General features: G+C 35.1%; 1 protein-coding gene across 3 annotated transcripts; it reads right to left on the bottom strand.

The window, feature by feature from the left end:
• Nucleotides 1-240: 240 nt before the first annotated feature.
• On the bottom strand, nt 241-27,748 carry TMTC3 (transmembrane O-mannosyltransferase targeting cadherins 3). Of its 3 annotated transcripts, XM_056341066.1 has the most exons (15): nt 27,653-27,748; nt 26,700-26,812; nt 25,895-26,111; nt 24,104-24,322; nt 19,265-19,364; nt 18,475-18,590; nt 16,613-16,785; nt 15,509-15,761; nt 9,958-10,106; nt 7,735-7,855; nt 7,037-7,148; nt 6,192-6,295; nt 4,937-5,106; nt 3,961-4,187; nt 241-2,441 (listed from the first exon to the last, which is right to left on the bottom strand). In XM_056341066.1, exons 3-15 carry the CDS (start codon nt 26,081-26,083, stop codon nt 1,621-1,623), a joined length of 2,754 nt encoding a protein of 917 aa, XP_056197041.1. In that variant the 5' UTR covers nt 26,084-26,111; nt 26,700-26,812; nt 27,653-27,748; the 3' UTR covers nt 241-1,620. The 3 variants fall into 3 exon arrangements, with proteins under 3 accessions (XP_056197041.1, XP_056197042.1, XP_056197043.1); XM_056341067.1 differs by lacking the exon at nt 24,104-24,322; XM_056341068.1 differs by lacking the exons at nt 19,265-19,364; nt 25,895-26,111; nt 26,700-26,812; nt 27,653-27,748 and having other exon boundaries at nt 24,104-24,241.
• Nucleotides 27,749-27,803: the final 55 nt, after the last annotated feature.

Genomic DNA, 27,803 nt, shown 5'->3' on the forward strand with positions numbered 1-27,803 from the left:
TCCCTTTCCCCTCCCCAGTTACTACCATGCAAGCAAATGTGGTAACATTACAACTGATAGATAACAAAGAAAAGGTCCATGCAAGGCCTTCAGCCCTGTAAAATCCCTCCCACAGGGATAAATTACATCCTGCAGCTGGATTACTGCCTGAGGCAGAAAGTTGGGCAGTTATGGAAAGGATTAAGTTTAAACAGTAGAGTTGCTAAGGAATACTTCTACATCACAAAATAAGACAAAACATGAAGACTAAGAGTTAGATTTAATGATTAATTAATTAATGACTGAACCCAGCTCTTACACTTCTTTTCTTTCTCACAATTAAGGAAAACACTGGGTTTAGGTAATCCATAGCGTATTTAAACAAAAATATATGCATTGCACAAGGACAAAAGCAACACGGAAATTGCAAGGATTTTTCATTTAATGTAAGAAATTAAAACAACAATGCATTAGCGGAAAAGTGTAAATGGAAATATTTTAGTTGTTAAAATAAATATTTAATAAAAACCACACACCCATGACAAAGGATCAAAACAATAGAACTTAGTATTTGGAAGGATACTATCTACACTTCCTTGTGTTAAACACTGCTGATTTCAGTGGTTTACTTATTATCACACTGCCTTCAGCAATCATTACTTATATTAGTGTTGTAAGAAGTCATGAGAACAGAAATACTGTTCCAAAGACAGAAACAGTAAAGCCAGTTTGCTATAAACAAATAAGAATTTACTACACCAAGGAGTCAATCCACAGCCATTGATACAAAGTCAACAAGGACTACTGCATAGCATACTGGTTACTGTACCAAAAGTGCATTTATCAGCATCCAATGAACTGGAGAAAAAGTCAGAAAACCACCCTTTTTTATATAATTTTTAAAAACAACCAGATGATCGACAGTTGAATTAAAAACACACATTTCCTTCAAAAGTAAAAGCATAGTCTAAAGATCTTAAGAGCACCATGAAATTTCTATCAGGTAAAACAGTACAAACCATTAGTATTGTAAGTAAAGAACAGCTAAAAAGTAGTTGTATCATTCCATATTGAGAATGCAACTGAAAATTTTAGTGTGTTGTTGCATCCTGCTATACTACAACCAGTGGCATTTTGATGACTTTCTGTTACGTTCCAGAAACAAATAATGGAAAGAAATATTCTTTTTCATATTATGAGCTCTATAAAGATTTAAACTGACAATGTGTCAACTGAAATGTAGAGTATGTTATTACAAACAGATTTATACGGGTGAAAGCGGTAGTGTCTGGCTTATTCCATTAATTCTCCATTCAGTTCTTACACTGATTCTTCGCAAGTAGCATTACTGAATATCCCTGACTATCAATGATTTTTATGAGTGCTGCTTTCTAACAATCGGGATTCTGCATTTAAGATTATTCTCAACCCTTTACCCTTTGATTCCCACCCATCCCCCACATTTCAAAATTGCAGTTTTCTCACATAAAGCATTGTAATGCCTTTTGCTGCTTGCTAAGTGATATGCAGTCAACATTATTTCTGTTTTCAAAGTACTGAGAACAGCTTCCAATTGGATCACATATTAAACAATAATTAAAAATAGTATTCTCCCCTTTTTCTATTGTGACATGATAAAGACTATTCACCATTTAATATACGTTCAATCTCTTCTAGTCTCTTCAAGGCAGCAACTCTCTTTTTCTCAATGTCTTTGATTTCTTTTGTAGATTTTTTGGGAGTTTCTTTGTCCATATTGGTTTTCTCTGTTCGTTTCTTATTTTTTGAGTGCCCTTTATTGTTATCTACTGTTGTTTGGGTGGTTTTCTGCCCATTTTTTTCTTCTTTCAAATTCTGAAATGATTTTTGTTTTTCTTCTGCACCTGCAGTTGCAGTCACATCTGGTGGAAGTGATGACTGTTCCGTAGCACTGAGTGATGCAATTTTACTTCTAACTATGTTTAGATGACGCTGAATATACTCTTCATGAGGTGCCAGTGCTAGAGTTTCAACCAAACATTTTTCTGCTTTTATTAAGTCTCGTTCTTCAAAGTAAACAACACAAAGATTATGTTTTCCTTGTACATTGTTGGGATCCAGTTCCAAAATTTTTTCAAAACATGTTTTTGCTCCAGTGATATCCTTCTTTTGGTTCATAAGGATATCTCCTTTCAAAATCAGACCTTTGGTATGATCAGGGTAGTATCTCAGTAGCTCTTCCAGGACAGGCAAAGCCATTAATTCTTTTGCTGTCTGAGAATAAAGCAGCGCCAAATTGAACAAAGCACTTCGGAAGTTTGGCTGCAACCTTATGGCTTTTTTCATCCATGCCTCTGCTTCCATATCTTTTTTGTCATCCATTGCCAGCATACCCAAGTTGAAGTAGCCATTTGCATCCTGTGGTTCTTCTTTCACATAATGTAACAGTCGTTGCTTAGCTTCAGGTCTAAGCCGAGCATCACCTAAATGACAGAAAACACATTTGATTCTAGATTTACTCTGAATAATTTTTAGACCAGGCCTGTAAAAGGCTAATTTTTATACAAATTGAAATGTAACATCTTTTACGCAACTGTAAAAGTGAAGAGTTTAAAATGCTACATTTTTTCATTGCTGTGTAACAGGAAAAGTAAATGACATTACCTTCTTTACAGAATGAAACCACTTACAGTTGACTTGTAGCCAAAGTCAGCATCATTATTCTATTAATCTGTTGAATTATATTTAGCTTTAGTATAACAGATGCAAAAGGTGTCTCTACAAGTTTAAGAGAAATTATTTTCATGCATGGTTGAGCAAATGGAATGCAGAAAAAGATGTCAGTTCTGACAAACCAGCTCTCACAGAGGCAAACTTAGGAGTGGAAAATCTCATTCTGTTAGACAGTTTAAAAGACAGATCACATAGGGTAACTTCAGATGTAGCCAGACTAAAATACCTTTTAACACCAAAACAATAAAATATGTAACTCCCATATTTAATTTGCATCAAAGTTTGAAAAAGATGTAGTAAAATCTTATCTGATAATACCAGGATTAGCTAGACTAGCTGGTAGTCTGTGTTATTTTTCTGAATACTCCAGCAAACATATTTTAGTAAGGAATTCCAAGCACAGACTTACTAAGGGATAGGGAAGCAGGGAGCTAATTTTAGCATCTGCTTTCACCTCCTGAAACAGTGCTGCACCTTCCAGTATGATTAACTGAATACTAGATAGCTAATGCTTCTGCTTGTTTGAAGCCCTTTGCGCTTCTACAGACAAGAAACAAGGCATTTCTTGTACTACCTAACTTATAATGTGAGAAGAGATGGAGAACAATCCATTTGCATAAGCTCAAATCACACTTCATACTATCACTTTCTTAAGGGTAGTTTACTATCCCAACAAAAAGGAAACAAACCTTCCTTAGTCACTTGCCAAATTCTCTGCAACAGCCTGAATTCAAACAAGGCTCACACTTACCCATACAGCTAGAAGCTACACACAGGAAAAAATAAACTCATGATGAAAATCCAACTTCATTCACCCTAATTAGCAGTATTACAGAAGAACCTATGAAAACATTAGCATTTCCTCGGACTGCATTTAAGGCCCACAGAAGTCAGCTATATTTTTTTAGACAAGAATGAAATGTATCAATATAAAAGCAAAACATAGATACTACACACATTTTACTAAATACGAAACATTTTTAAATTATATAGGCACAAGTTTGAAGATGTTTGTGTAACATTATCCTTTATATGTCTAAGATGTTATATTGTAAAATAGCACTTGTATTAAAGATGCTGATCAGCTAAGGTATATGTATGCTTTACACAAATTCCATACACCACTAATAAATTACAATAAATAGTTTTTTCTTTGATGATGCTACGAACTTCTGCTTTCCAAAACTAGAACAGTTCATTAAAAAAATGTAAATAGTATGCATCCTATAAATACGAATACTCAACATTTTTAAGGGATGACTAACATACCAGATTCCTGCATTAGCAACGCTGAGTTGAATAATGCCAGTTTATGCATTGGGTTGAGTTCTAGTGCTCGGTTGAAATTCTTCAGGGCTTCTGTTGGATCTTTCAGTTCAATGTAAACAATCGCCAAGTTGTACCACAGGTCTGCATTGGTTCTGTCTAGTTCTAGAGCTCTAAGATAAGCTTCCTTAGCTTTCAGAGGTTTGTTCATTTTTAAAAGTAATTCTCCCCTGTTGAAGAATCAGATTTAACATTCAACTTTTATTCATACTAATATGAAAGTAATTGACTGCTTTTTTAGAAGTTTGCCTTCTTGTAGTAGTAGATGTAAAATAACAGCATTTTTTCTTGTTTATTTTAAACACAAAACAATATAGGACCTTCTTTACATACCACTCCCAAAGCTTTCTGCTCTCAAAACGTCTGTATACAAATGCATATGCAGGACAAAAGATAAAACAGAAGTGATACTGTCTCAGTTTAGGCATCTTTGCACCTCCCTGGAATCACAACTAACAAAATACTGAATAGAAGCCTCAGTGCCCACAGCCACATTACTCTCAATCTATTTAGCTTTATTATGTGCTTTTTAGTTAAGTCCTACATTTTCTGGACCACCTTTTAACAAAGAAGGATAAAGACAGTGCCATGATTCAGACTAACCAAAAGCTTTTTAGTTCAGAATTGAAGTAGGAGCTTAGAAATTTGAGTTTGAGATTCATAGAGAAATCTAATGAAAGTGTTTTGATATACCGTGTTTGAATAGACAGGCTATGTGGAAACATCATTTGAAGTAGGAATTTAAAACAACAGTGCATGTAATGAATAAGTGATTATTGCCCCAAATCTTCATGTTCTCATTTGGAAATGAATCAATTCCAGCAGCTAATTCAACTGTATGAACTAAATACTGTTCATAGCGCTGCAAACACATGAATGTTTATTCAAAATTATGTATCTCTAAAATTAGAAAAGATACCTGCTGATGTAAGCCTGCTTGAAATCCGGCCTCATACTAATTGCTTGTCGATATAATTGATCTGCTTCTTCAAGGCGAGATTCATTTGCTCGAATTAAATTTGCAAGATTGATATAAACATTCAGATGGTTAGGAGCAACTCTTGCTGCATACTTTTTACCTGGAATAATCTGTCAAAATGAATATATGTACCAAACAGATGAATGAAAATATGAAAAACAGCATAGATCTCCTCTTCACTCTGCCACATTTGTTCTAGGGTATCATTTGACATTAGTGTGCAAGCTCTTAATGGTTACAAATAGCAATTCTTCTTTCACAGAAAATCATACCAAAATATACACAGAATGTTTTTAATTCTATGACCGCATAGATGACTTTGATACCACCTTTAAGATATCAGTTAATTAAGCTCTGCTACTATGTTACAGGGCTCATGCTGATAGCCATTAGAAACCAAAACAGACCTTGCAAAACTTTCCCCATTCAGACTAAGAGTACTTCCTAAAGCCTAACTGACATTCTGACATTTTCATTCCTGCTTTTAACCCTCCAGCCTAAAAAAAGACTTTACCAGCCACTGATACAGCAGATGAAAAGTAGTCATGAATGACAAAAATACTATGACATTGCAACCACTGTACTGTTTGTACTTTATCCAACTAGAATCTTCAAACTGTTTCACAACACAAACTTTTTAATATGGTATTCCTGCTCACAGGGGTGCTGATTTTTGTTGTCAGTCTCATTTTACCCATGGCTTTTGTTACCTTCATATGTTCTTCATAATATCTCTAATATTTCTCTCTTTTTCTCCTAAAGAGCTAGAATAAGTAGTATTTGTTAGGTACAAATGTAACTTAACAAATGGTGAAGGTAACAAGGCAAATGTTTCTACAAGTATGTTCAGGCAAAGACATTTTTGTTGCTGCTGCAGCTACCTTATCCCACCTCCAATGCTGTATTTAATCTTTCTCTTGAGGGATCAGAAACTCAGTCATCTTTCTTTTATATCCTCAATTTCAGAAAAAAACTCAATGTAAACAGGCAAAAAAATTAATAATAATTGCACAGCAGGATAAGAAGTAATTTAAATCGAAGAACTTCCCAGTTAGCATATTTTCAACAGCCACGACTGTATACGACCTACTCTTCTAATAGGTATGTTTTAAAAAAACTCTAAAATCTTTAAAGTATACAGCAACAGGAAAGAGTTCCCTCCTGTGGTGGTAGATAAAATAAAGTTACTAATTACCTGTGGCATCAATGATTTAGCAATCATATATGATTCTTCGGCTTCTTTAGTTTTGTTTAAGTTTTTGTAAGTTCTTCCTACATTCATGTGGGCACCAATGTCATCTTAATAAAGAAAACAATGAAATTTCAAGTACTTCAATGCACTGAGTATCATGAAGATAAATACCTATGCCTTCAGATTAGCCTGAAGTACAGGTACTGCATAAAGACCAACAACAACAAAACCCAATTCTATATTAATTTTCATCTTAATTATGAAGCTAATAATTTAACCACGAATCAAAGACGGATTATAAAGTTACTTGGGAAATGGTAAAAAACTGGAGGTCATTTCTGTGTATCTATCTTTAACCTCTTACTATAGTAGAGGCACATAAATTGAAGATTATTTATTAGGCTTCTAAAAGGAAAAAGGAAGGATTGTCCAGCACAATGTAGAACTTATTTTGCCACATAATGTACAACAGGAGTAAATGTGCACTTTGATACTATCTAGATTCTTTTATTTTTTAAAATCACCTCCTTAGTTTTTAAATAAGAAAACTAAGTAATAATTATGTTTCATAAAAAATTACAGTTCAAGTTAGTTCAGAAAGAATGTGTTCCAAACAATAGTTTTAAATTGAAAGCCTTTGCATCTTTTAATAGACAGAAACTTTTCTGGAGGACTTTTTTTGAGTTTATTTCCAAAAACTATGGATCAATTAATTTAGTGTACGACACTGTTTGATGATCAGTTGCAGAAAAACAGGTCATTGATAAAATTTTTTTAAGTAAGCTAAGCATACTGCAATACCAGGAGTGCAGTGACACCACTTAATGGCAGCTAGTCAAAGCTTTTACCTGGTTGCACTTGTGTGGCTTGTATGAAGAACTGCAGAGCTCTTTCAAAATTCTTTTCATTTTCTAACGCATGTCCCACATTGTTCCATAGTTTTGCATTATTCTTATTTACCTAAAACCGGAAAGATACCAATGCATAAGGTATTAAGTTGAAATTACCTAACAACTGATTTCCTTTTAACTGTCTTAAAGATGTAAAAATGCACAGCAAGTGTCAGATTTCATCAAGCTGCTATATGTATACAGAATTAGTACACTGAACTTGTTGCTCAACATGCATTTATTTCGGTTATTTGCTCCTAGAAATACCAAATATTTTAAAATTCATTATAATTGTTATGGGATGTTGTACAAACTATTCTATCATGTCATATGCACATTGAAGAAATTATTCTATGCATCAAACTTTTTGTAGATTTTTGTACTGAAGCACATCATGCTTTCATCCATATAAGACAATACATTCAAAAGCTTTAATGCAATAAAAAATTACTATTCCTTGCAGATGAATTCCCATGCATGCATCACATTGCTTTTAAAGCATTCCCAAAAGCAACTAATTAGATGTTAAAACTGTCAATGTAGAAATAAGTGGCAAAAAAGCATTGTTTCTCTCCATTTTTATCATGCTCTACTGCAGCTTTTTGAGAACATCAGCATAAATTTTTCATTATTCTTTTTAAATAGAATACAGTTACCTTTAAAGCTGACATAAACAATGTGTACTCTGACTCCCAATCCCAGTTTCTGTGCAGTGTTTTTAAGGCATGAGTGAATAGTACCACAGCCAAACAAACCCAAGAAATTTTCCTTAGCACGCTACAAAATAAAACAAACAAAGATTTACTAGAAGCATACAAACAATTTCAATTTATACTAGAATATCTTATATGCTAGGAGGAAAATAAACTGAGGACCGTATTTGTGAATGGTGCACTCCTACATCTGGAAGGAAATAATGTTCAATTTCAAGTTAATTTTGTTACTTACCTGTTTTTCTATTATCATTATATAATTCACTTAAAAACAAATGCAATCCACATAATATAAACAAAAAACGTACAAAAATTATACTTCTGTTACAGCTTATCTGTAATTTAAGGCAATGAACATGATTATGAACCTCACAAACAGTGAGGTTCTTCAAAACACTGTACAGAATGTTAGAAAAATGGAAAAGGTAACTAAAGTATCATCCCGTTCTTTCATCTCATATCAGACAATTCCACATAAATTCTTTACTGCACAGGCCACAAATCTTTCCCACACTGCAGAACACATCTTAACACAAGTCTGCTGTGGAGACTACCCAATCTTCCATAAGCAAATAAAATCTTAGTGCTACTGTAATATCTACATAGGAGAAGTGTTTACTGTCTTTGTAGCAATTTTATTTTTAAAGCTGCTAGTTGGGGCAGAAGTCACTCTCTGCAATATTGTCAGGAACAATCTTCTAGATTTTGTGCAGTTTATTTTTCTCAAGTTTAAACATGACTGACTTTAACCACCACAGATACAAAAAAAATCTCATACTCTCTAACACGCTGGTCATTTGGTCTCTGAAATCTAATTATGAAAAAACATGTTAAACAACCAGTAGCCTTCCTACAAGACTGAATATATATTTTTTTTAAATCTTGTCCTTGAGCATACAGCTGTTCACCATTGCCAGCTATTTCTTATACCTGACTTATGCAACAGCTGTTCACACCACTATGTACTTCACAGGGGTTTGATAAAACCTGAAAATTCCTGTTCCCCCCGCCTCCATTTTTAAGATATACAAAATGCTGCACAGACTTAAGACTACCATGTTTAGTTTAAAAAAAAATATTAAAAAATAAAAAGTAGAACAGCAGAATAAGACAGAAATTCTAAAATATTAGCAAAGCAGTCAGAGAGAACTGGCATATACAGTAACTACATTCCCTCCAGCCCTATGAGAATTTTTTCTTTCCACATACTTCTAAAGCAAGAAGCCCTCTCTCTCTCATAAGACTTTTTAGAGTATGGATTCCCAATATTTTTGTAGTAAATGATTCTGCTGCCTGATTTTTCTCCCCAGCCATCCTCTCCTGGTTCCTAGCTTTCTTTCACATCACTTCTGGATGAAGTTGCAGACCAAATGCATCCAGGTCAGAGGGACGTATGTGCAGATCAATGTAGAAAATAACAGAAAAAACAAAGGTGGGTGCAAAACATGCTTTTAGAGCAGAATTTCCTATGGAGAAACTATTAACCAAAAAATTATTTAGTTTAACAAATACTGAATGGCTCTGACGTCCACTCCTAGCGTGGCACCTAAAAATTTAATTAGTAAAAGATTTTAATATGCTGCAGACTGATATACACACATTATGTAAATTTCAGTCAGTAATCACCTTTGAATAAATTACAAATCAAATCTGGCCAAGAAATTTTTTTGCCTAATCCTTGAAAATGTCTAAAATTAATACAGAAAATATTTGTGTTTCTTTACAGAAAAAAGATGGGTTATACTACTAGGCGCACAGGTAAAGTCTATTTTGTAGCTATGTATAATGTAAATTATACCACATTCTAAAAAGGTTTGGTGCAGTCTGACTTTATATATATATGCTTATATACATATGTCTAAAATAAAATATACCTAAAATATATCTGTATACCTGTATGTATATATATATATAAAATAAATGTTATAAAACTCTCAGAATAATCCACTGGTATCCTAAGAACCTCCTTGTCATTTGTTCACATGACTACCAAATGGTTTCTTGGTCATTACTCTGTGCTCATTAAGAACTTGAAACAGATCAAGGGCTATTAAGCAATAAATTCATACTAGTAAAAGCTCTACTGGAAAAGCTTGCAGTTATATAGTTATCTTTTATGAAATCATGAGATATGAGTTAAACCAGTTGTAGGTAACACCACCTTACCTTTTATTCGATAATTTCTTCCATCCGTGTGCTACTAAAATGCAGAATCCCATGCTAGGAACGTACAACACTCGTTCTGCTACTACGAATCCAACAGGAAAAAAGAGGTTTGATGCAGGAATGAATGGTAGCACTATTAAGCAGAGTGCCTAGAAAAGAAACGCAAATGATTCAGTAATCAAGATTAGGCAGTGACAAACCGTACCCAAGAAATACATTATGAAGCAATTACAAAATATCGAAGAGAGACATACATAGTAGATCTTTGGGGTTTTGGTTTTTTTCTTTTAAAAATTAAGTTGTTTTACATTGAGACCACTCCAAACACGACAAGTTTTAACCTGCAAATGACACTGTTCCATAAGAGCCTACAAATGTATTTGCTTTTCTATACTACAGAAAAGAGCAGCTGTATGACGAAACACTAGGATTGAAGAATCAAATTCAAAACAATATTTTAATAAAGTTCCACATACAAAACTATGACAGTCTAAGAACCTTGGGTATTATCTTTTGTAACAATTAAAAAATTATACCAGCTTATATGATGTATAAAAGTTATTTTTACAATACAATAAAGTCCATTTTTAGTTTCTGTAGAAAACGTGAACAACAAACATAAAAAACAGAATCAGCCACCGAATAAACATCAGTCTTTTAGACAGTGCACTAAGGGTACCCTGAAATATTTTAAATGACAAAGAACTTAAGAACTGCATAATTGCAGCTCGTAGGTTGGTGACAAGACATCTTAAACAAATGTGTGTTTTTATTAAGACAGAAATCTATCCGCTGCAAAGGAAGCGGACATAACCATTTCCTTTAACTCCTGGGTGAATGTTAAATAGCAGCTTTACAATCTCTAGTACCAGAAAAGACTTAAATGACTTCAAGATATCTGGCCTCCAACTTACATAAAACAAAACCCCTACAGAAATGGATTGTTTCTTTTGAATAAAAAAAGAGGAATTTTCTAGAAATTGTCAATATAACTGGCTTTCACATTCTGTCTAGATTTAAGCATAACTTTAACTGCCTTTCCCAAGCTAAAATAGTTAATTAGCCAGTTTGAAAGTCAATCTAGGATTTCATATATATATGTAAATATAACAATGATTTAAAAATTCAAGTAAGGAGTTGGCTCATATTTCAAGGGGCCAAGAATATTAACACGGCTCAGCTGACTCACGACAATTCATTAAGCTATACAAAAACAAATACATAATTGAGCCTTGAAGAAAGCACAAGCACTTCCTCCTTCACATTTTTATAGTATATGCTCCTTCTAGAGCACCTATCAATCTGCAAAAGTCTCAACATAGATCTCTCAATAAATTTCTGGAATCCACTTTGAAGTGCAGGATTCCTCATGCTATCCCCAAGCCAGTTTTTAATTTAGTTATAGCAAATGCCTTCCCTTTCCTTCCACTTTCAGGGGTGGATTATCAGAAGTGAGGGTATCATTCTGTATTTCATTCTGGTTCGAGTAGCCAAATGCATTTGAGAGTACAAAAGCAAATGTACATAAGCACATTCAAAGTGTGCTTTAGCAAACAAGGTGCTATTTTGCAAATGGTTTTATTGCAATGTGAATAAAGTGTATTTAGCTTTATAATGTATATAAGGCTTGGACATAGGCTTAAATGAATTAACTTATGAAATCTTTTAATAAACTGATTTGAAGAAGTTATCTCTTAAGATTTTAAAAAAATCTGGGTTATATTATTGTTAAAAAAATTCAGGGTTTTTCTGGTTTAGTTTTGTTTGGGTTTTTTTAATACAGTAAGGACATCGGTCCCACAGCCCCATGTGGTAAATGTATGTATAGCGAAAGCCAATTCCTTCCAGTAGGTTTGAGTGGAAAGGATTTGCAGCTGATACAGCAAGTGTTTGGTCTCCATTAAGTGCTTATGATCTAGACATTTAATAAAAATGTTTTTGCACATTCTGGTCTGTGCAACTCCTCATGACAAATGTTACACAACGTTTTGCAGAACTTCTCTTTAGATCCTTTTGTCTCCCCTTAGTACTGTCCTTCAGATACCATTTCTTGGGCAATAAAGTTGAAGTCCTAGTACAGATAAAAATGAATTTTCTTCTGTTTGTTTATTTTTTCTTTTATCATAGTCTTTCAGAAGATGCAGAGGCTGCATTCAAAAAACAAGGCTGTATTCAAAAGACATCCTGGTCATGGCAACTGAAAAAGAACAAAAGACAAAAATCATTAAAGTGCACACGAAGAAAAAAGCATACAATAAAACTAAATACAACTATAAACTATGAAGAGTACATGAACTGCTAAGTTAGCAGTCAAAAGTTCACAAGGAAACACTTCTAAGCCTGAGTGAGGTGTAAGCATAGAGAGTAGAGAAATGTTAAATTTAGAAGTATTGATGTCTTGGCACAACACTTAAGAGTTAAAAACTTGTCAGAGAAGCCTAAGAACACCTGTCTGTTCCTGACATTTGCACAGTAACAAGCCAGCAAAGTTTGCAGCTGAGCAGCACCAAGTGCTGTCTTATCAAAAGGGGCATAAAGCACCCTTGTTTGGGACACTTTAGCAAATACCAAGATACTAAGAAGCTTTTGCTAAATTTTACCAACCAAAAAAGGAATGTCTATACCCAAGGAATTCCGTGAGCAAACAAAGGCCATGACCACAGCTTGATTCTGAAACCTACTGAAAACCCACCAAAGTAATTCCAGATCAGCACTATTCTTAGTACTCAACGTTTTTAATATGAATAGTGTAACCTATTTATAAAGGTCACTTACTTTGACAGTCAAGTTATCTGACCGTTCACAGGGATAAAGTAAACAGAAAATAGAAGAGAATTTAACTGCTCATACGTTATTTCCAGGGCATGTCCTTTACTAATCTAAGAATAATTGAATTACTTCAAGCAGCAACATGACATCAACTTGCCAAAGCATGATTCACAATATACAATCCCATTTTTTGTTATTTAATATTGTCAGTTGATAAAAAAGAACAATTATCTCTTTTGTCCTTTCCTAGTTCTGTTATTTTGAAAAGACAATTTTAGAACCTATGGCAAAAATTAAATAAGACAAAATGAAACACAATGTACCCACTTACCGAGCTATTTTTCCTGGAGATGACTGGCATCAAACAGATGAAAACTGACTGAAAATGAGTCCTTCAACTCTTGCATCCCCAGTAATGAGTTAATCCTGCGAGACTGTACTTGGGGAGAACTGTGGAATGTTCAATGGCCCTTGAAGAAGTGGGAGAAGGAATCCCCTCCCCTCTGTCTTGTCCCTCAAGCAGACAGCACCAAATCGATATCCACATCAGCAAATACAGATAAGACATATTCAGACATACTTGCAACCTCCCTTCCCTTTTGCATTTTGGAAACCCCTCTTCTGCATTTTTTTTGCAAAGTCCAAATAAACATCTTTAATTCTGCAGCAGGTCTAAAGTTGTACCTTTTCTGATCTCATAACTTGAGACTTTGCCCCTAGATCAGGCTTCAGCATGACATCTCAGGATCTCCTTGAGCTAGAGGAAAAGCCAAAACATGCTAGAGATTTCTAATGGCAGAAGCTCCTTCCAAAGCCTTTTTTGACATCTTTAGAGTGACATTCATTAGAGTGTGAAACATCAAACAGTGCAGAAAATCATGGTAACACCTGTGATGCAGCCACCATTGTACTAACACCATGTACCAGCAATATGGATAGGACACAGAATTCATACCAGCCAGGGTAGTAGTTTATTTTGACTAGCATAAATTTAGGCTTTTATTGGCAGAACTAGAACCAAGTGTGGAAAAAAGTTTTTTCACTTTAAAGACCGTGCTGTGATTTCTCTAGTAAGTCAGACTGAGAAACTGTAAGAAAAATTATTCTCACCCCCTCAGCAGACTATCCAGTCTACACAGGACATTAATGGCTTACTGGAAGGCAGAAATAGGCTTTGGCCTACAGTATTATTGCATGTTATAGTACTTCACAATTTTTAATATAAAATATTGCATTCTCATTTCCTAAGAAATTAGCTTCCAGGCACTTAAGATATTATGCCTATAAAAAAAATCAGCATCGTACTGAAGGTTATACACACAACATGGGTATATATTAAAGGAAACAACTTTCATTGAACAAGGATTATACTGTGTTAAGTGACACTGAGGCTCACACACTTGAGTAAACTATCTCAGAAGACCCTTTCTACAAAAAACCACTTGCAATAATAAAAACAAACATAAAAATACCACCCTCAAACACTGACTTATAACAATGTATGTTGACAATCCCATTAATTCTCTCCTCTTCTGAGCTTTACTGGGTAAGGAGTAAACAGAAATGTAGGGAAATAAAGAGCCTTAAAGTTCAAGAGCTGTCCTATGGAAAAAAGTGAACCACTCCCCACACACACCTCTACTGCTATCAGTACATTGGAGAAAAATTGTTTCAGCTTATGTAAGAAGGAAAATTAAACTACTCCTTCACATTTTTAAAGTGCTGTAAAAATATAACATTTTTTTCTAGGTATGTCACCTTGCACATTTATTACACCAATAAGCTACCTGAATTTCTTCATACACAATTTCCAAATTCAGGACAAGAGGCTTTGTCAGCAATACTAAAGATAATTTTCGCAGATTTTCTAGTGAAACAAATTGCCTCGCTCCAGTGACACATCAAGAAAAAACATGTCAGAACTATGATGTTTGGTCTCTTTGAAGCGAATCGAAGTTTGTCAGCTGATTAGCAAAGAAGTCCTTAATATTAAGTTGTGTGTAAGTATTCCCACCCATCTGAAACTTTTGTTGGCTGAGTTACATATTAAAAAAGTACATTATTTCTGAAGCAGACGAAGATCTATGCATGCAGGTTTGTTGTACACATAATTGCACCACTGACTTAACAAAAATCATGGTCTCAGCTAATGATTCATCTTGTGAAAATTGGCAATGGAAGCAATCAAAAATATGACTGGGTTTGGATGAAAAATACTAGCTCATTTGCTCCTTCTCATTTCCTCCAAAATATTCTTTACAGATAGACCTTAGAGAAAAGTGCCTTTACTAAAACAACAGAGGAAAACTTACACTCCTTAATGCCAAAATGTGGCCTTTTCTTTTATACCTATGAGAAAGAAAATCTAGTCACTTGCTAAATACGCAGCATGACTACTGACATTTAATAAAGGCAGAGAGTTTGCAGGACAGAAATGCATTCTGATCCTTAAAATACATTTAAGTTGTACTGAAAACTCCCTATTGCTAGTTCAGTTCTGAATACCCGAGAAAGGCTGCAATACAGTTTGCAAATACGGAACAAGGGGCATATTTATTCTCATCTCTTGTCTATTCTTCTCCATCTCAACCTTGACAGAATCATATGCTTAATTGCAATTTCACCGTTTTGTTGCTACAACTTTCCTCTTTCTTATGTGCTCATTCTAGCCCAAAAGGAGATGCATGTAGTATCTCCAGGTCACAGCAGATTGGACATGTGACCAACCTGAGCCACACACACTCTTAAAAAAACAAGGCCAAAACCAATGCATCATTCATACCATCAATACAGTCTTGGAGGAATCCCCAGGATATCTGAGACTGAAGACAATCAAAGATCCCAGAAAGCAGAAGAATGTAAGGGTGGCAACATTTCTAACATCTAACAAAGACTCCACAAGAGGAATAGTTCCCATTGTCCAGTCACAGCATAATTCTGAGGGGTTGAGAAGAAGCCAAGCATTTACAGGAAGGAGATAGTTGAAAGTCAGCTGTCTTGCTGGAGATGGACTAACAGCAGCTGGGTTATCAAACCTAAAGCAAAAGAAAGGAGAAAAAAGAGCTTTTAATGGAAAAAGATATGGTCTTGATCCACTTTGTGCTCAGCAACCAGAGCTAGACCTAGCTGTTACAGACATGTTCAATATCCTAATCCCCCTGCATTTGTCAGGCATCTAACTTGGGAACCACGTATGATGCTTCATCTCAGCGCAGGATGGAGCCTCCTCCAAGTTTAAGAAACTGGTTTGGGATATAATCAACAGAAGTTTGAAGAAACAGAACGATTTACACTTAAAAGTTGGGTTCAGTGGTCCTTGGTCATGTTTTTAATAGTTTGACTCATTTTTCAGGGAAAATATTAGATTCTTGTATTTCTATATTGCTCACACATTTTTATGATAATTTGTAATTTTTGAGGTGTAATATTAATCATATACACTTATCTTCAACTGCTGTATCTGAAGACAACCATGCTTTCTGCATGGTACATACATAAAACCAAAAAAATATTTTGTATGTAAAAGAGGAAGAATTTACTAAGAGGTTTGGAGTATTCAGGCAAGGTTCAAACACACAGCAAATAAAAAATATTTTGGTAATAAGACATTCAATTTCTGAACTAGTAAGATGAACTAACAACTGTAAGTTTGTAAAGCTGAGTACCTGCCCAGATGCTTCAATATTTAGGACATTCTTGTCAATGGGTACCGAAACACACCATTTATCAATTTCACAAAAAATGCAATATTGTACAGTCTTTGCTTACCAATATGAAAATAAGGTCATAAACATAGTATGTATTTTTGGCCATTTCATTCAGACCTCAGATATTAAGTCACATCTTATTTATCAGTGTCTGTTAATAAAAGACACTTTATTATTACCTTGTAAACACTGGAAGTTGAGACTGGATAACCTGGACTCTAACAACTACAAGCAGCAGTGTACTGAACATTAGGACTATGAGCTTCAACAGTGTTTGCAGCATAGAGAAAGGAATACTGCCCTTCCCTTGAAGAATCTGTACAGCTGTGTCCAACAACACTGGCAAGGTGTACTGCAAAGGAAAGAAGTGTTTATAATCAGACAGTGTACTTATTAATCCCTTAGATAAATATTAGTTACCCTTTCTTATTTTTTCCCTTGGTTTACTCTAAATGCCTGCTCCCAATAGCTACTTAACTCAGCTTCTCAGGGCTTTCATGACAATCCCCCCCAAAAAACCCCATAATTCTAACAAAAATAACTCTATTCAAGTATTCTTGCTAACACTATCATAGCTGAACTTGTATGCCTGTAATTCTGTATTTTGCACTGACAGATTAAAAAAATCTGTATCATCTTCAGAGACTTCCACAAATCAAGTATGCCACAAAATACAATTTGAAGATGGGAAATCACTACTTTTAGAATTATCAGCGCCTCTGAAAACCTGTTCAATAAACAAAATTCCTTACAAACAGCGGAAATACTGTTCACTTTCTGATTAACACTGGTTTTCTATTTTATGCCTCTACTGCAGTAATCCATCTCTCCCTGCCTCACGAACATGACGATCTTGCACAAGTCCCCATTACAAACCCTGATTTCTTCCCCATGTACCTCTTTGCCTGTATCTTCTGCTGGAGATTATTTATTGCTTCACATATATGGTTGGCTAAACTACAGATACCGATTGGCTTTTGAGAACTGGTCACACTCCTAACTCATGCTACACTTGTGCCCTCAGAAGAAGTCTAAGTTTGGATTTTATGTTTTCTACTCAGTTGACTAACACAAACGTATTAAAGTTTCATGAAATTGAGGATAAGATCAAGAGTTACTAAAAAAAAAGGAAGAGTGGACTGAAAAGCACAGTCACATGCTGGTGATTTCCTTAGAAATCCAGTTTGAAAATTATATGTTTATTCACTACACTTGCAAAGGAAATCATTACAAACACATATTTCTATAAGCAAAAGAAAAATGTGATTTTGGTATTTTGGCCTTGAATATGTATCCCCCAGACAGACAGTCCTTTGGCTTTTACTGGTACAGTTTTTGCAAAACATTCATTCAAGTAATTAAGGAATAGTGAACTAGAAAATTTGCTTAGGCATAAATTTTTAAATGGCATATAGTTTGACTGCTTAAAAGCCAAAAATTATTTCATTGCAGGAACATCTTGTTTCTCTGAACAAAAGTTACTATTAACTTAAAGAATAATCAATGCTTAAGGCAAAATCTATCAGATCTGAAATTAAATTTAAAGGTATTCTTAGTACAAAAAAAGTCATAAGGCTATTACTGATTCAAATAAGACTACTCCAAAATGTCCAGTTATTCAGTAGAATGTAATGAAATGCATTTGTATACAACATTCTCTATTTTTACTACACGAATTCAAAAACACATAATCCCCCATGTTTATGCACTTCTGACTTTAATCAAGGCTGTTACATGCCAGTCTTCAGAAATCAGTCAACTAAAACCTTAGGTTTGCATTAAGACATGTCAATTCTTTATCGAGTATATTTGGTAGTATCTCTGCATGGCATGTAAAGGACATTGGAATCCCTCACCATGAACCACATACGTTAAGCGTTAGTTGAATCAGAAAAAAAAAGAAAAAAATCCAAAAAAATCTAACAGAACTACATTAACTTGAACTGACAAAAAGCAGTACTGAAATATGATGCTTCAAAGTAGTTAATGTCTCATTACAGAATTCCTGAGAAGAAATCCAATTTATTTTTCAACAGCTTACCCCTTGAGCAATAAATACTTCATACACACAGCATATCCCCACCACTGTTATTCCTTGTTCTTTACACAGTGTTGCAACAGCTACTAGAAACACAGTCACTGCAATTGGAGTCCACACTGCAAATAAAGAAGACATTATTGAAATGTTCTATCTCACAAAAACCCCAAGCATTTAATAAAATAAATTAGCCTACAAAGTGAATACTTTGGCTCTTCACATTTGAGCATGCTATCTTTTATAAACTTAGTCAGTATGCCACTCATTATTAAAGGCAAGACTACCAGTTTTACTCCACAGAAAATAATTACATGTATCAGTTCTAAAATTGCCTCCCTTAAATTGAAAGAACTAAATGAAAGGCAAAAACCTAATCTATGATAGGGAAACAAAAACCCCAATCTTTCCTAATTCACCAGAACACTTCTTCAAATGGAATATTTTATGGGGAGCCATGATTTTTCACAAAGTCAATTTGACTTTGGAAAAGAGGCAAGCCTCTGCTGAAACATTAAAGCTTACTTGTAACCATCTGAGGCATCTCAGCATACTTCCATATACATGCATTAATATAAGTCAGTGCAAGAGTACCATGCTCTAGGTGTTTCAAAACAACTGAAAGTCCTTATGTCTTAAAGAAGGAAAAATAAAAAAAACTGTTTACAATGGAAAGTACTATTACATGGGTATCTTGCAGCTGAAGGGGTTTTTTGTACACACCCATATTACCATTTTAAGAGCTCTTTTATCAGCAATACAGAAATTATTATGTATATATTTGTCAAATATTTACCTATGGTATTATCTGGCCCTTTAGATTTTGTATATGACAAAAAAGCAGCTAGGAAAAAGATAGATGATAAAAGCTCTGCTCTGCCCACAACTCCAGTTACCTGAAAAAGAAGGGAAATCTAGATTATTCTTCTAGTGACTATTCCAGTACTAGAATAGCTTGACTGATATACTGTCAGGATATGCATAAACAAGACCTGTAAACTGAGCAAAAAAGGCTAAGAATAAGGCTGCTTTCAGTTCAATCAGTACTGAATTCAAGAATGGAATAATACAGGTGGCTGGTGGCCAGCTGTGGCTGATGTGCCCCTAAGTATCACCATTAATGAGACAACTGAGAAATGCAGTACATTCTTTTATCTTTAGTAACAATAGGCACAAACAGCATTTGAGGCAGAATTTGGGCATGATAGCTGCTTTCTTCATCATACTTGGAAGAACACAGCTTTCATCAATAGGGGCTCTAAGTGAAGCCTGACAAGGACTTTTGTACATATACATCCTGCACACAGTGGCATACAAAAACTGTGATTGTTATTTTTGTTCGTAAGTTTTCTGACGGACTGAACAGATCTGAATCTGAAAGAAGCATTCCCTTGACTGGTGCTGTGGGAGCTCTTAGGTGAACAGTCAACAGTTACAAATAAATTGAATGGCAGACTCTGTGTAGTGGAGTTAAAGAATGACTCTGGCTTTACTATAGGACTACCAATTTTCTGAATGACAATTTGGCTGGCAATAGTAAAATCGCAGGTAGCACCCTCTCTGGTAACAAGACAGAGCGGAATGGATTTTATGAAAATTTGGAGAAGTGCTAAAATCCACAGGGTAGAAGGCTGTTTTGGAATCCCCAATGACATACAGATTAATTTCCACTTCAGGAGCTGTTTTCAAAAAACACTGAATTACAACAAATAACCAGAAATGGAAGACATATCACTAGGTTTTTGTAAGACACTGACCACTACCAGAAACACCTGTGTAAACCAGTTGCAGAATAAGTCATTATATTTACTGTGCTACAGAAGTTACAGAGCCTATGGCAAAGAGAATTATATGTGTGTGTATATATATATATATATATATTAAGAGAATAAATCCTCACCCTGGTATAATTCACAGGAAAATGCACCCCCAAAAAAATTAACTCTGTATATGCCACTGGTTAATATGCTGATGTAAATAGGTATTTCCTGAAAGAAGCTTGCAGCCAGGTGGGCATTGGTGGCATTGGTCTCTTCTTCTAAGTAACAAGCGAAAGAACAAGAGAAAATGTCCTCAAGTTGCACCAGGGGAGGTTTAGATTGGATATTAGGAAAAAAAATCTTCATTGAAAGTGTTCTCAAGCATTGGCACAGGCTGCCCAGAGAAGTGGTTGAGTCACTGTCTCTGGAGGTATTTAAAAGATGTATAGACGTGGCACTTAGGGACATGGTTTAGTGGTGGACTTGGCAGTGCTAGGTTAACGGTTGGACTACATGATTTTGAAAGTCTTTTCCAACCTAAATAATTGTTACTATGTAACAAACGTAACAAAAGTTAACGGTTACTATAGTAGCCACTGTGCTGACCACAGTACCATTTAGGACTGCCTTTCTTCCTCATTTGTCCTCCTCTGTAACACCTGATTGTATCCAAATTTTTGCAAGTAAGCTGGCTGAAAAATGGCATGCTATACCAAGGCAGACAGCATATTTAGCTAAGGAAACCTCATAGCTCACCATTTGATTATGAAGATGCTGAAAACTGTCTTTTCAGTCATCTGGAGCCAGCAAGAAGTTTTTATTGCTAGGTACATTCCTGGTCAAGCATAATTGATCCAGCACAGCACAAAAAGAGAAAGTAACTCAATATCCAAGGTCACAGTGTAAAGGAAAGGAAAGTATTCAAATCTGAATTTGATTTCGTGCTCTGGTGCTTCCGTTGGGAGTAGCATACCTTTACTGAAGCACTCCCTGAAGAATGCGCAGACAAAGCATGTTTCACAACTGATAGGACATCAGAGTTTGTGTTAACATTTTGGACAGTATACAGATGTTTGTTTCAAAAATGTCTTAAGATGTTTCAAGGATTCCTGGTGTGGATCTCAAAATTGTCCAGCATTAAGGCAGAAATTAAAGATAACTTTGTAGATCAACTGAAAGAGATCATTAGCAAAGCAAGTGTGCTGATATGCCTCCACAGTCCCCTGCCACCAAAATAAAGATACTATTTCTGGATACAAAGGTGACTTATGAGAGAAAATCCCAGCATTCACCAGGTTAGGTGATATCCTGTAACTGTAAAGATGGTCAGCATGCCTCTGGCCAGAACAGTAGCAAAGTAGGTACAAAGACTGAACTGTAATTCTAAAGACAAGGACAAATGAAACTATGATGACATTATTCAACCCATTTCCTCCAAAATTCTTCCTCGGAAAATGATGTATTACCACTGCAAGAGCCCAGCTTCTCTCTGAAGTCAGGCAGAAAATTATTTTCTATTTATCCTGCTCTGCTACGTTTTCTAGGAAAAATCCATTTCTCAGAAAAAGACAGGTACGGTTTGAAATGTTTATGTATTGCATCTGCTCTTCCAAACTCTTGTGTAGTGGAGTAATAAGTAGGAGACTATTTAGGAGGAATGCATATTAGATAAACTTCATTAAAGACACAAAAGGTACCATCAAATCATATAAAAGCTGGGAATGAGATCTGTTTCGGAGTTTTAGCCGGCACCCAAGTACCCAGGTCTAAAATATAGCTCATTCTTACCTCCTCTTTTCCATGTACAGAAACTTTCAGTTATTTTGCCTTTTATACATGTGCATAAGTGTCAACTGCCAACTCATAACAATTCTTTCTTGGTTGCATGTTAGGCAGAATTCTCAATGCAAACTTGCAAGGATAAAATGCACTAGTTCTCAAAAGCAGAAAGATTAAATTGAAAAGGTGGGGCAATGAGGAAGAAAACCCCTTAACCGATTCTTCACTGAGCACCTAAGTACAACAGCAGGGGTATGCAATTACAATTGCATTTAAATCTCAGAGTCTCCAAGTGTTTTAAATACAGCACCGAGTTCCACCACTGGAGTAGTCTTAAAGTGCCCTCATGTGGCTAATATCAAGAATTACGCACTTACTACCAAATTGCTTCATAACTGTACTTGGTAAATTTGTAATACAATGCCTTACACAATATGCTTTTGTTTTCTAGAATTTGTGTGATAGTTTTTGCTAACTGTGTTGCATAGTACTAAAGAAACTGTGTTACTGTTATCTGATATGGAATCTAACAGTTCAAGCATGATAAAGAATCATCATATTTGGAATGAAAGTGATAAAATTACAAAGTATGATCTAAGCCACAAACCACTAATAAGTCACGAGCAACTTGCTAATGCTCCTGTAAAGATACTACCACGTTTACTACAAGAGGAAAAAGCCAGACTTTGAAATTTAAAACATGTGTTTTTCAAAGAAACTGAAAACCAGGTTAAATTAAGACATTATATTTTTTAACCCATATTTTACCCAAGATCCTATGGAGGTTTGTGCTTTCAAGCAGAACAGCAAGCAAACATTCTTAGGGGTTTAGCTTCTGTATTTTTAAAAGTGCCACTAACTTCTTCTAGCAAGGACTTATTAGTAGCTCAAATAGCAGCCAATTATAAACCCCATGAACTTAATTCCTACAAAGATTTGCTCGAAGTACACAGATGCAGGTGAGTGGATTGCTACTGACAGGGATTTGTGTCTTTAGAGGAGAGAGAGATGTGAACTCTCTACACAAACAAATCAGCCCCCCGCAAAAGTATGGCAAAAAATAAGAGCAAATCCGTCTCATTTTCTTAGAATCAGAAGACATCCCCGCCTCCCTCCCCCCAAAAACATATTGTTTTAAAAAAATAATAAAATGGGATATTCCCTCCCCCAAAAAACACATTTAAAAATAAAAAAAAGAAATGGGACACCTCCAAAGCAGCAGAATGTTTAAATATTTTCAGTTTTCTGAAAATCAGCTAACACTAAGAAAAAAAACAAAAGAGAGACTGAAAATGGGCTTTTTAACACCTGTGAACTACAATCTACAAAAGCCAATCTAAGTGGCATAGAAGTAACAGCAGAGAATTCCACAGATCTGCTTTATCAGTGTTTCTGATGGAAACAAATTTAATTAATAGCGATCACAAGACTCCATTTACTCCACAACACTGCAAGCCTGGTTGACCATTAAAAGTATATAATCAGACAGGCAGCTTGCAGAAAGAATGCTTTTCATAGAAGCGAAAAACTTCAGAATCAAAGGGAAGGTGAACATGAGAGGGGAGAAATGTACTTCCTTTTTCTGACATTGGATATGTTCAAAAAGGGAAGGATGAAACAGAACGGCCCTAAGCTGGATGTAGCATAGCAACAATCCTAGAAGAAGTCCTGCTGAGGTAGCTATGTTGACATAGTGGACAGAACAGACCTGGTGATTAGCTCAAGGGCTGTGCTTAGCGATTCTGAAAATTAATTTTAAGAGGCATTTATAGTATTTGCAAAATATGATCATCACAGAACACAAATATCTATATAAGCTAACGTAGCTACCACCATAAAAGCCCATGTTCATAGCAGAGACCTAAGTTACTAAATAACTAAATTAATGTTTCTTTGATTATTTTTCAATAGCTGCATGGAATACCAAACCTCCCAAGCACTAAAACTTGCCATCTCCACCTATCATTGCAAAGGGCAGAGTAAGTACAAGTAAAATCACACACTTTTTGGAGTTACGATATATCAACATGTACAAAACCCAACGGAACAAGGTTAATACAGCTTGATCAAATTAAGCACATCACAACTATACCTACCGCTTCAGTATGTATAGGGTGCACTGCAAAGAGCAAGGATGCAACTACGCTGCTCCTGTTGTCCAGAAAAAGCTTACAGACCTTGAGGAAGACTACACAAACCACCACATGAAAGACCAGATTTAGGAAATGGTAAGAAACAGCATTTAACTCGCTGAACAAGTAGTTTAAGCGAAACGTAAGAACTGTAAGGGGACGATAAGATTTATGACTCCTCTCCTAAAAGAAAATAAATAAATCAATCAGTCATTACCAACTTACAAAGGGACTTTTACTTCAAAATATCTTTCAAAAAATCTATGTACACAAGATTCCCCACTCTACTTTGAGGCATCTACCTTTCAAATAAACTGAAAATCACTACTAAAAAACCCTAATCTAGCGAATTAAAAGAAAACTTGACTTAAAAATAAAATATTAAACAGAGAAGTTAATTATGACTACTTTTCCTACTTCCACATTGTTTTAATGTATTGTTCAAGTATTTTGATTACTCTGCCATTTCATGTTTTAGCTCAGTATTTTATAAAATAAAAATCCAGTGCACTCAGCGAAATGTATTATCTACATATTTTCAGTATGTCTACCAGTCAATATATCTATGTTGCCAGTTACTCCATCCACAAACCCTTTTAAAAAATACACTTAAACCCATCTTCCTGTTCCAAAATGCATTTGGCAACCCACAGTCTGTTGATATTTTGCTGAATACATCCATAAAACAGAGGAAGAAAATTAAGAGAAAAAAATGGGAGGCAGGAGAGGGGGACGACGACACAGGGAACCAAACTGCACATACAGACAAACAACAGCACAATATAGGAAAAAAAATATTTTAAAAGGCATGAACAATCAAATTAATCCGACTTAATTTAGTTAAAATTAACCTGACATTCAGCTGGTTTTAAATGCAAAATCCACACTGAATGAGATTGCCTTCTCCCACTCCAAATGGTTAGAGCATTTCTGTTGAAATTTTACTGGGAGGAATTTAGGAACCCACTTACTCTCAGTAACTACAGGACTCTATGACATCTGAAAAAAACTTCTGGAAGCTTTCATTACAGGGTTATACAAAAAATTATGTATCGAAGTCTATTTGTAGAGCTAGCAATTAGTATCTCACAAGGAATTAACTCTGTATATTACAGACAGAAGACGAGTGCAAGGTCGAATGCCTTGATAGGCAAAAACCCTGTGACTGTTAGAGAATTTTTATTTATTTGTTCAGCAATGGCACCACGTGTAACTTTCTGAACTATATGTAAATCCTTAAGCCGTTGCCATTTAATGATGTTTATCAATGTCTTTAATGCCAATAGAGCTTTCCAGATAAAAACAATCACCCTACATGGGCTACAAACCAAAAACTCTGAATTCACAGAAGCCAACCTACTCAAATTTATTGGGCTCAATACTGATTCTTTAGCTCCTACCTTAGTTGTCTAAGACTGTTATCCTTCCTTCCAGAATGCAATTAGAAATAAATACCCTTGTATGTCATTGTCTAGCTTTTACAGGAGAAGGGAAAATGGACAGAGTTGTACAATTTCAATATTGGAATTAGTTAACACATCTTGCAGCGTGATAGATGACTTCATTTTCTTACAAGTTTTTCTATTGAACAAAGGGAAAGAATATAAATGACATCTGTTCCTGAGCTTACAGTACAAAACACTAACACCAAATTCCATCAGAAACAAACTATCCTGTTAAAACCACATTAGGGAAAAGAAGTGTTAAAACCCCCTGAGTTCCGAAATGCCTCAAAGTGTTTTGCAAGCAGTTTACCTCAGACATTGGAGTGCCCCAGAAGTCATTTTGAAACAGATTTCTTAATGGAGTAGAAGGATGCAAATCTTTATTATCCAAAATTGCTGAAACATCATCAAAAACAAAGCCACAAAAGAGACTGTTCCAGTAGCAGGCTGACACCACACCAACTATTAGTGCTGCTTCTTTCAGGCTTACATCAGCCATCTTCTCGAGGAGTTTTCATGGACAAAAGCTGAAATATGGACAGAAACTTGAGTAGTTTTAATGATTAAACTTGATAAATAAAGTCAATTTAAGACATCTAATATTTTAGAAGCTAATGACGCCACATATCTAAAAATCAGTAAGATGGGAAACTTTCCTCAGGTCTTATCCATCTTACACAACTTTGTGTTTAAAAGAAATACTCCTATTAAAAAGTCTCACCCCTGAAAAGCCTTCACACAAGCTGGATACACTGCTACATTGCATGTTTTACTAAAAAACCCAGATGATAAATTGTGATATAGTTTTTAGCAGACAGCTATGTGGTTCAAGTGAATGCTGCAAAAACTGGAAAACCATGAAAATTAAGTTCTCTAGAACCCAGAGTAATTTAACATACTGACACAGAACACTAAGTTATCAAAATGGCAGGCCATGTGTTAATTATTCATTATTTTTAATTTTAAAGGTGTTTCTCAACAAATTTCAAAAACAATTAAAAACCCAAATTTCAAACATTTTGAAGAAAAAGCAGGAAACTTTAAGAACTTCATAAATAGAGGTGTTCAAGAACAGGTAAAGAAGGACATTAGTAACAATAAAGAGTTAAACTTACCATCGAAGCTCACACTTTGCTCATTTGCACTCTTCACAGAAGTTCATTAAAAGGTCTTCTTTTTTTTCAATTCTGCCAACTGCTCTGTCACTAAATGTTCATGAGAGTCCCGTCTAAAGAAAAGTAGCATGCAAAAAAGACCCTACAAATGAACTCTATCTTATTTTCTCTCACCTTGCAAAAACTGCCTAAGCCCTACAAATTATTACACAGAAGTTTTATGATTATTTAAAAATACTATATAGGTGACCTGATCAAAAGGTGCAATTACTATATATTGGGTTGTTCGAAAACCCTGTTACACCTTGGAAGATAAGAAGGTAATTACAGGTCAAAGCCATTCTTTTTGACCACTGATTGTCACAGCATGGATTACTGCCAGTTGTTGGGGCCAAAGATACTGAAAAACTACAGCCAGCTGAACACTGACTTAGTTGTAAGAAGGAGAGATGATTGAACAAAAATATATAATATTTTCCCCAAAACTAAAGAGGGGTAACATCTATAGGGACACAGAACAACTAATAATAGCCAGATAATGTGGATCCATAAATATGTAAAAACACCAGCCTTATGTCTATCAGGATTCACATATCAAAGCTGATGAGTTATTTTGAAGCTATAGTCTGGTTTATTGCCCTAAACACTGAAAGGCTGGTGATTTTTTTTTTTTTTTTTGCTTCAGTTTGTTGGGTTTTTTTAAACTGTGTTCAGATTTAAGTATACTACCCTTTATAAATCGGCCATAGAGATACTTCATCCAGATAGGTAACCTGAGTTGTGGTTTGTAGCCTGGGCCTGAGAGCGTAACAATCACCTATCACAACTAGTGGTAAAGGAGCAGTAGTACAGGAAGAAATACCACTGTAACAAGATGCAGGTACAGTTAAAACCAAAAACCAGGACAAAGATCATTTAAAAGGAATCAAACCAATCCATTCAGTGTTACTCACATAACGGTAGCAAAGGGCTTTTTCTTTTTCTCTTAATAGTACTTGGGAACTTTTTCAGAGCTGTCACCACCTTTGCAAATACAAAGAAAAGGAGAAAAACCCACAAAGGTAAATGTTAAATGATGTTGCTACATCTTTTTGCCAAGCTAAA

Source organism: Falco biarmicus, chromosome 5, assembly GCF_023638135.1.
Source record: "Falco biarmicus isolate bFalBia1 chromosome 5, bFalBia1.pri, whole genome shotgun sequence".
In the NCBI taxonomy this organism is placed as follows: domain Eukaryota; kingdom Metazoa; phylum Chordata; class Aves; order Falconiformes; family Falconidae; genus Falco; species Falco biarmicus.